The 9,975-nt window shown below is 42.8% G+C and overlaps 1 protein-coding gene across 1 annotated transcript; it reads right to left on the bottom strand.

Annotated features, from left to right (window-relative positions):
* Positions 1-1,919: 1,919 nt before the first annotated feature.
* LOC131148463 (feruloyl CoA ortho-hydroxylase F6H1-3-like) lies at positions 1,920-8,936 on the bottom strand. Its single transcript, XM_058098159.1, has 3 exons — positions 8,386-8,936; positions 7,700-8,072; positions 1,920-2,144 (listed from the first exon to the last, which is right to left on the bottom strand). The coding sequence occupies exons 1-3, from the start codon at positions 8,934-8,936 to the stop codon at positions 1,920-1,922; spliced, it is 1,149 nt and encodes a 382-aa protein (XP_057954142.1).
* Positions 8,937-9,975: the final 1,039 nt, after the last annotated feature.

Below are 9,975 nucleotides of genomic sequence, written 5' to 3'. Positions count from 1 at the left end.
GTACTTTAATGGCCGCACCAAAGTACTATTCGGCATAGGAGACTAAACAAATGTTCCTTGTAACTGTTGTGAAACATTGGGGTGTTCCCCAAGTTATTATTTGTGACCAAGACTTAATGTTCACTGACAACTTTTTGACAGAATTTTTCGGGATATTCAGGTCACATATTGATATCTCTTCGAGTTATCACCGACAAACAAATGGACAGATGAAGAGATTTAGAGAGCTGCTAAAAAAGTACTTGTGTCATTTTGTCAATGACAACCTGAACAATGGTGTGCAACTACTTGATGTGGCTCCGTTTTGTGGCAAAACCCAAAGGAGCTCAACAACCAACAAGAGCACTTTTGAGCTTGTTGTTATAGGCCAGCTGCAATTGTTACCTCACACAATGGGCAAGTTGTGTAGACGAAAAAGTTCCAAGGCGTACATCTTCACTAGAAAATGGAGACAGAATGCAGAGTTTGCCCGAGCCTATCTTGAGAAAGCTTCTAAGCAGATGAAGAAGTGGGCAGATCAAGGGAGAAGACGGCAGTTTCATGCCAGTTGCCTCAAGCCATTCAACGCCAACACCAATGACCTGAGTAGAAGTCGGTCCAATAGAGCAGAGTTGAAGACAATGCAACCTGACAGACGTGAAATTGAAGAGATCCTTGCAGACAGAGAGTTCATATCCTCAAGGAAAAAGCGGCAGAAGTTCTTAGTGAAGTGGAAATGCCTTGATGACAAAGAAATCAGCTGGATTTTAGCGGAAGATATGAATTCATTCGTGGACAAACTCGAAGTGTACCTACCGCCAAAGTCTACGAGGATGTCGACCGCATAAGTGGGGGAGAATGTCACAAGCTAAGCTTGTTCAGGGCATTATGTTTGCCCGTGACCGCTTATCTCGTGTGCTGGGGATGTGTTTCCATCATGTAAATACCAGTGTAGGGTTATTTTCTGCTAGTAGTGTCTTTGTATGCCAAATAAGGCAATAAGACTCCACTTCACTTTGATGTTTCCTAGTGCTAGTGTGGGAATGGCCTAGAAAGCTCTTTAGGGAGAGTGAGTCTTCATCAGTCATTGTAAAACTCACTAGTTATTGTCAACGTGTTTAGCCTACTTGCCTCCCTCACTAAACACATGATGTCAACGAAGGTGTTGTTAATGAATTTCGTAGATTCAATGTTTACTGCTTGCTTGCCATGACTTTCATGAATTGATTACTGTTTCCGCTGCTATTTGAATGAATGTTAATGAAAGTGTTTTATGGATGAATGTTGGTAAACGATAGGCTGGTTAGTTAAGTAAGAGTGTTTTAGCTAGCACCACACGGCCCTTCACAAGGGTGTGAAAATAGTTGGACCGTGACAGGAGAGCATGCATCATTACAATTGTAATACAAGTGTGGCTTCGTTCTTCTTGAACTGGTTCAAAGCATTCGGTGAATTTGGCATGCCTTTCTTTGCTCTATTTGGCCTATTTTCTTGTAATGACTTGTTCAGATGGAGTATGGAGGGCTACTCTGTACTGCTCATTCCTCTAGCATATATCAAGAAAAACAAATGATCTAAATTTCTAAGTTACCTATTATTTATTTATTGTTATTTCCTGACAAAGTTTCTCATTTTAATTATATAAGAGGTTAACTCCCAAAATTACTTAATAACTGCCAGACCATTGACCTCTCCTGGAGAGTCTACTACTTGTTGAGAACTTATCCATTTAAGCTTTCTTTTAGCTTCCAAGCAAAGTGAACTCTGGTCTCACATTGGCTGTAGGCTGCAGCTTGAGCCCACCTTTATTGGTAGTGGCAGAATAAGTCCTTACCATCCAATGCTTTCCACCATCTTTATTGGCACTTGGCAGTGGCAGAATGTCCTTTCCACCATCTTTATTTTCACTATTATTGCTTCCATTGCAGGGAGAAAGCTGACTAAACGGGACAGTACCCTATCTTTGCTAATTCAATGGTGTTCTTTCCATCATGTGCCTTGCTGAAGAAATGCCTGCAATAGTCCGAGTAGGGAACTTGTCTATACGCCGGTTCTTCCCCATCTGTAAGTACTTCTGGCAGAGGACAGACTATCTCACGGGGCCTTGGATTGACAAAAATGGGGACTGAAACCCTGTTCTTGCTTCCATTAGTGAAGGCTCGGTGCTCGATGATGGATCCATACCCAGTCAACAGAAGGCTGCTGCTCTCCTTCAATATCTACGGCGCCGGCTGCCCTGCTCCGTCAACATTTCCGGCTCCACCTGCTTTGCCGGAAATGTTGACATTTCCGGCCGCCCATTGTTGAATTTTTTGCTCCCGCTTGTGTGTATATATACATGTGTGTGTGGTGTTGTAAATCAGAGTGCAGAGTGTGCAGAGTGCAGTGCAGTAAGAGATAAGAGAGAGTTGAGTGAGTGCTGAGGGAATCCTCCTCCTCCTCTCTGTTTATTTTTCCCAGCAAATAATAATCCCTCGCTCCCGTGGACGTAGGCCGGAATTTGGCCGAACCACGTAACTCCTGTGTCAATTTTGTGTGTGTGCTTGTTTACTCATCTTATTCATCAATTGATTGATCGGTAAAACCCAACAAAGTGGTATCAGAGCGTCCAGGTACGCCGGAGTTCACCAAACAGAGGTGAACAGAGGAGAAATTCTATTTTCTCCCAGTTTTTGAAGTTGCTCAAAATCCCAAATTGAGCCTTCCATTGTGCAATTCAGCTCGAGACGATTCCAACGGTGTAAACCAAGCCTCAAACGGACACCAGGGTAAGCCCCACGCGCCCCCACGCGCCGGCGAAGACTTCGGGACGGCGACACGCGCCTGCACGCGTCTTCCTCGCCCGATTGGCGAGATCCGACCCGCGTGCCCGACCCGTAACCCGGCACAGTGAACCGCGACCCGGATCCACGACCGCGACCCGGATCCGTGCTCGAGATCCGACCCGCCTCCAACCCTCTCCCAGACGCCGCGTCAGCGTCCACGTCAGCGGCCGCGTCAACGCCCAGTCAGCAACCGGTCAAACGCCACGTCAGCACCCGTTGACCAATTTTGACCAAAGTTTGACCAGGCCTTTCAAGGCCATTTCAGGTCCGTTTTTCGAACAACTTAAGTCATTTCCAGGGTTTTGACCGTTCCGGACGCAACCGTATATTCGGTTTCTTGAGATTCTGCCCCAATTTTTCTGTACAAGCAAGTTAGTGCTTAAAATCAATGGAGGAATCAGACTCGGGTACTATGATCAAGCTCACAGCCTCCAATTACACTCTGTGGAGGTCTCGGATGGAGGATCTCCTTAATTGTAAGGATCTGGCAGACCCTTTGGATTATAAAGGTATGAAACCAGATTCCATCAAAGATGACGATTGGAGAAGAATGAATAGAAAGACCATTGGTCAAATCAGACAATGGATTGACCACAAGGTATATCATCATGTCGCACAAGAGACTGATGCTTATAGCCTTTGGGAGAAGCTGGAAAACATGTACCAGGCCAAGACTGCCCGCAACAAAGCCATGTTAATGAGACGGCTTGTTAATCTGAAGTTAAAAGGCGGGACCTCTATAGCTGAACATACTAGTGAGTTCCAAAATTTAGTAAATCAGCTTTCATCAGTAAAGATGGGATCTTGGCGATGAAGCAGAAGCATTGTTGCTTCTTAGCTCCTTACCAGATAGCTGGGAGACATTGGTCATCACTCTCAGCAATTCAGCTCCTGACGGCAAACTTACCATGGCGATGGTAAAAGATGCTTTATTCAACGAAGAAGCCAGGAGAAAAGAAACAGGTGCAGAACAGTCACAGGCCTTTGTTACTGAAACCAGAGGCCGACCTCAAGAAAGTACCAGTACCAGAAGTCGAGGTAGAGGTAGAGGCAGAAGCAAATCTAGAGGAAGATCCCAGGATCGCAGCAGATTCAATGATGGTAAAAGTTGGCAGAGAGGGAAAATCTCGTGCTACTATTGTGGCATTGAAGGCCATATGAAGAAAGATTGTCGAAAATTTCGACGGGATCATGGTCAAAGCCACCAGCAACAAAAGAAGGAGGAAGGTGAGAACTCGGTCACCTTAACTCAAGATATATCAGTTTTCTCTATTGATGAAGATGCATGCTGTCATATTGGGAACCACGACACTGAATGGGTGGTAGACACAGCAGCCTCCTACCATGCCACTCCTCACAAAGAATTCTTCACGATGTATAAATCTGGAGATTTTGGTACAGTAAAGATGGGGAACACTAGTTCTTCTCAGATCGTGGGAATCGGAGATGTGCAGATTGTAACCAATATTGGTTGCACCATAACATTAAAGGATGTGCGACATGTCCCAGACCTTCGGCTAAACCTTATTTCTGGGGCAGCCCTTGATAAACAGGGCTATGAAAGCTACTTCGGGAAAGGTACTTGGAAATTATCAAAAGGTAATTTGACAATAGCACGAGGACGCATTTGCTGCACATTGTACAAAACGCAGGTGAAGATTTGTACTGATGCCATCAATGCAGTGGAAGATGAAGCATCACCAAACCTATGGCACAAGAGACTCGGACACGTAGGAGAAAAAGGACTCCTTACACTGGCGAAGAAGGCATTTATAAAAATCACAAAAGGTATTGCCTTAAACCCATGTGATCACTGCTTATTTGGGAAAACAGCATAGAGTTTCATTTAGTTCCTCTATGAAGAGAAGGTCAAAGCCATTGAGTTTGGTACATTCTGATGTATGCGGACCCATTGAAGTAGAATCAATCGGCGGCAATAGGTATTTGTTACCTTTATTGACGACGCTTCAAAGAAAGTGTGGGTATATTTTCTGAAAACAAGGACCAGGTTTTTAAATATTTCAAGGAATTTCATGCTATGGTGGAGAGGCAAACAGGGAAGAAATTGAAGTGCCTCCGGACAGACAATGGAGGCGAATATACTTCCAACGAGTTCAAAGCATACTGTACTGAACGTGGTATTAGGCATGAAAAGACGGTCCCACGTACCCCACAACATAATGGTGTAGCTGAGAGAATGAATCGGACCATTATGGAAAGAGTTAGAAGCATGCTCAGTATGGCTAAATTACCTAAGCCATTCTGGGGGGAAGCTGTTCGTGCCGCATGTTACCTTATTAACAGATCACCGTCAGCACCACTTAACTTTGGAATTCCAGAGAAAGAATGGACCAGAAGAAAAGTTTCTTACACTCATCTAAGAGTGTTTGGGTGCAAAGCTTTTGCATATATATCTAATGAGCAGAGGCAAAAGCTCGACGCGAAGTCCATTCCATGTATCTTTATTGGCTATGGAGATGGTGAATTCGGCTACAGATTATGGGATCCAGAGAGGAAGCAGGTCATCAAATCGAGAGATGTGGTTTTCCATGAAAACCAGGTGTTTGAGGACTTTGAACCACAAACAAAGTCTAACCAGCCTAGTTACGGTGCTCCTGTCATTGTAACAGATCCTACACTATCATATTCTCCCACAAACCATGGAGAATTGCAGGATGATCCTTTGGAAACAGATGTAGAAGGTGTTGAGCAGGGGGAGCAACAACCCCCTTCACCAGAAATTGCAGAATCATCACAGCAGTCAGATGATGAGGTATATCCTCCTCCAGAAGAAGCTGAGCCCAGAAGATCTGAAAGAGGTCGTATTCTGATTCCGTCGAGAAGATATCCAGAATCAGAATATCTTTTACTCACTGATGAGGGGGAGCCAGAAAGTTTCCAAGAGGTCCAATCTCATACCGACAAAGCCAAATGGATAGAAGCTATGAAAGCAGAGGTGAATTCTTTACATAAGAATCAAACGTATGAGCTGGTAAGACTTCCCAAAGGGAAGAGAGCACTAAGGAACAAATGGGTGTTCAAGCTTAAGAAAGATGGCAGTGGAAAAATTGTGACGCATAAAGCCAGATTGGTCGTCAAAGGTTTCGAACAGAAGAAAGGTGTTGACTTTGACGAGATATTTTCGCCAGTAGTGAAAATGACAACAATTCGAGTCATACTCGGATTAGTAGCCAAGATGAATCTAGAGCTTGAACAAATGGATGTGAAGACAGCCTTCTTACATGGTGACTTGGAAGAAGACATCTACATGGAGCAACCAGAAGGATTTGAAGTTCCAGGGAAAGAACATCAAGTCTGCAGGTTGAAGAAAAGTCTCTACGGTCTTAAGCAAGCACCGAGACAGTGGTATAGAAAATTTGATTCTTTCATGGTGAGTCACGGATACAAGAGGACTGCAGCAGATCAGTGTGCATATGTTCAGATATTTCCTGATGGTAATCTTGTCATCCTACTACTCTATGTTGATGATATGTTGATCATTGGTCAGGATACAAGAAAGATCAACAAGCTAAAGATGGAGTTGTCTAAATCTTTTGAAATGAAGGACTTAGGCCCAGCTCAGCAGATCCTAGGCATCAGGATCAGTCGCGACAGGAAAGCCAGAAAGCTATGGTTATCACAGGAGAAGTATATTGAACGGGTAATTAAAAAGTTCAACATGGAAAGTGCCAAGCCAGTAAATACTCCACTGGCTAATCATTTCAAGCTAAGCAAGAAGTTGTCTCACTCATCAAGGGAAGAAATGTCAATAGTCCCATACTCATCAGCAGTTGGAAGCTTGATGTACGCAATGGTATGTACGAGACCAGACATTGCCCACGCTGTAGGTGTTGTGAGCAGGTTTCTTTCCAATCCAGGGAAAGACCATTGGGAAGCTGTGAAATGGGTTCTCAAGTACTTGAAAGGTACATCGGGATTGTGCTTATGTTTCGGGGAAGCTGAACCAATCTTGGAGGGTTACACTGATGCAGACATGGCTGGTGATCTTGATGGAAGAAAGTCCACATCAGGTTTTTTGTTCACCTTTGCAGGGGGAGCTGTATCATGGCAGTCAAAATTGCAAAAGTGTGTTGCCCTATCCACAACAGAAGCAGAATATATTGCCGCAGCGGAAGCTGGGAAGGAGATGTTGTGGTTAAAGAGGTTTCTTCAAGAGTTAGGTGTCAAACAGGAAGAATACAAGGTACATTGTGATAGTCAGAGTGCACTGGACTTGAGCAAGAATTCAATGTACCATTCCCGAACAAAACACATTGACATTCGCTATCACTGGATACGCGAAGTGATGGAACAACAACTGTTGAAGTTAGTCAAAATTCATACTAAAGAAAATCCGGCAGATATGTTAACAAAGGGAGTAACCTATGAGAAGCTCCAGCTATGTAGGGATATAGCTGGGATGGATGTCAATTGAAGATTAACATATTATTCTCCTCCTATGGGTATGGAGGGGGAGAATTGATGGATCCATACCCAGTCAACAGAAGGCTGCTGCTCTCCTTCAATATCTACGGCGCCGGCTGCCCTGCTCCGTCAACATTTCCGGCTCCACCTGCTTTGCCGGAAATGTTGACATTTCCGGCCGCCCATTGTTGAATTTTTTGCTCCCGCTTGTGTGTATATATACATGTGTGTGTGGTGTTGTAAATCAGAGTGCAGAGTGTGCAGAGTGCAGTGCAGTAAGAGATAAGAGAGAGTTGAGTGAGTGCTGAGGGAATCCTCCTCCTCCTCTCTGTTTATTTTTCCCAGCAAATAATAATCCCTCGCTCCCGTGGACGTAGGCCGGAATTTGGCCGAACCACGTAACTCCTGTGTCAATTTTGTGTGTGTGCTTGTTTACTCATCTTATTCATCAATTGATTGATCGGTAAAACCCAACACTCGACACTCTTGTACCGACCATTGCTCATTATTTGCAGCACATCTCCAACATTGATCACCAGGGACCCGTCAATAGGAGGGACATGGATCCAGCCATCACCGCTGATTCCTCCTCGCACGTAAAGTCCACCGGTATCATCCTGAAGGAGGACAGTGAGCGTCGAGACGTCGGAGTGGCGACCTACCCCCACCGTGAGCTCGGGGTTTGGACAAATGGGGTAGTAGTTGAGGTTAATCCTTCTCGAACCCATTAACAGGTTTTCTTTTGTTTTGTCAATTTCCTTCACATTTAGCCTCTTCATTAGGATTCCCAATAGCTGTTTGATAATAAGTTCAGTTTTCTTCATGTACTCGAGCACTCGATCCCTAAAAACCAAACAAAAGGTATTACAAGACCATTGTATGATAGAAAAGAAAATTACCAAGATATGTAAATCAATAACTTGCAGATGGCAATAATTTTAGATTTTACTTGGTTTCCACCCATATGGTTGGGATGGAAATAGATTCTCTAAATTTATTTGTGTGGAGTTCATTAAATGTGTACTTTTTAACTTTTTCCAGCAGTTTTGACAGTGTGAATCACATTTATATTTGTAAAAACTAACTTTAGAGGTCTTGATTTTGGACAAGGTCTGTAGCATGAAGTTATATGATGAGATGATATGAATGTTAAAACATGCGTATCTTGATATCCATCTTATTTGTGCAAACAGGAGGCCAAAATGAAGCTGCCTCATCCTCAGAAACATACAAGAGGCTAAGATAATCTTTCCACTCTAACACCTTCTCTGCCTCTGGGCTAAAGCTTGTGCCATAATGCACATTGGGAGTAGGAGACTGCCCTTTCGAGTACTTCCTCTTCTCCTCTGCTGGTAGCGCAAAGAACAGATGAGCTACATCCCTCACATTCTCAAGCAGGCTAACAGGCACCCCGTGGTTAACAATCTGAAAGAACCCCCATTTCTCTGCTGCTCTGCATATTGAATCAGCCAATTCCGGGTCATTCAACTTTGACATGTCGATGATGGGTATGGATTCTTCTTCTTGCTGTGATGCTTTATTCATCATGTCCATCCTCTCCTCAAGTGGTTGGATGTATTTATTAGGAAGGCTTTCCAGCCCCATTTCTGAGAGGCCTTTTACTCCATTGCCTTTTTTGATGACAAAATCATTGACATCCCATAATGGATCGGTGATCATCGATGTTGCAGCCGTCATTGGAGCCATTGGAGGACTGCTGCTTGGAGCTTGGACCAGCGAAGCAGAGCTTGGGGAGGAAGAGGTAGGAGGGAGAAAAAGCAGGCAGAAGGTGATGGTGCAATATGCATGCCACCAGCAGAGGTATTTGTAGTGGTTGGTAAGAATATAGTTGTCAATTTATTAGCTGTTGTGTTATATTAGGAGTTTGGGAAGTATATGATGTATGCAACTTTTCTAGTTTTGAATAAGTTATTTCTGTGACCCCAACTTGTGATACTACTTATAATACTTTCCATTTTTAGCTAAAGAAAATCTTTAAAAAGCTCTTGAGGCCCTCTTTGGATAGGGCTTTTCTTTTCATTTTTAGCTAAATAAAATCTTTAAAAAGCTCTTAAGGCCCTCTTTGGATAGGGCTTTTCAAATTACTCTAGAATTTTAAATCCTGTGACTGCTAAACCTTAGAATAACTTCTTAAAAAAATTAAAAAATCTTATTTACCATTTTAAATCCAAGAAACAAAAAAAGAATTTTTTCAAGTGTCTCAAAAGGAGATTTGTGTCACCCAATTGCCCATGGTAAATTCCTAAGCATTTAAAAATCTTATTTGCTTTGCAACTTATCCAAACAAGGAATTTGTTAAAATAAAATCTCAAATACCTCTCCTAAATCATATTCCCTTTACAAGTACCCTATCCAATAAAATGTTCCCTAAGAAATATTTGTAAAGTAATATGGAAAAGGTCATCCGCATTTTGGGTATGACTAGAACCTTAATTCCATGCAAGATTCATCCTTCAAAATACCGCCTAAGTCAGTTATAGAGATGGTTAGTTTGAGGTAAATCTACTTAGGAGAAAACATTTGCCTTCTTTTTTAACCTTCCTCAAGATTTCAAAAATTATATTAATTTTTCCAAAGATTTCAAAAATGTTGTAAGCCTTTTATTGAGATTTGTCTAAAAGACAAGTCTCCCCTCAGAAGACTTATCTTTTTGTAAAGCATAAGAGGAGATTTGTGTCTTTTTCACAAACCTCCAAAGAGGTGTCTGAAATTTTAAAACCTTTGA

The sequence above is a fragment of the Malania oleifera genome, chromosome 2, assembly GCF_029873635.1.
Source record: "Malania oleifera isolate guangnan ecotype guangnan chromosome 2, ASM2987363v1, whole genome shotgun sequence".
NCBI classification, from domain to species: domain Eukaryota; kingdom Viridiplantae; phylum Streptophyta; class Magnoliopsida; order Santalales; family Ximeniaceae; genus Malania; species Malania oleifera.
The sequence above is the reverse complement of the archived record's forward strand: the minus strand, read 5'-3'. Positions and strand labels throughout refer to the sequence as shown.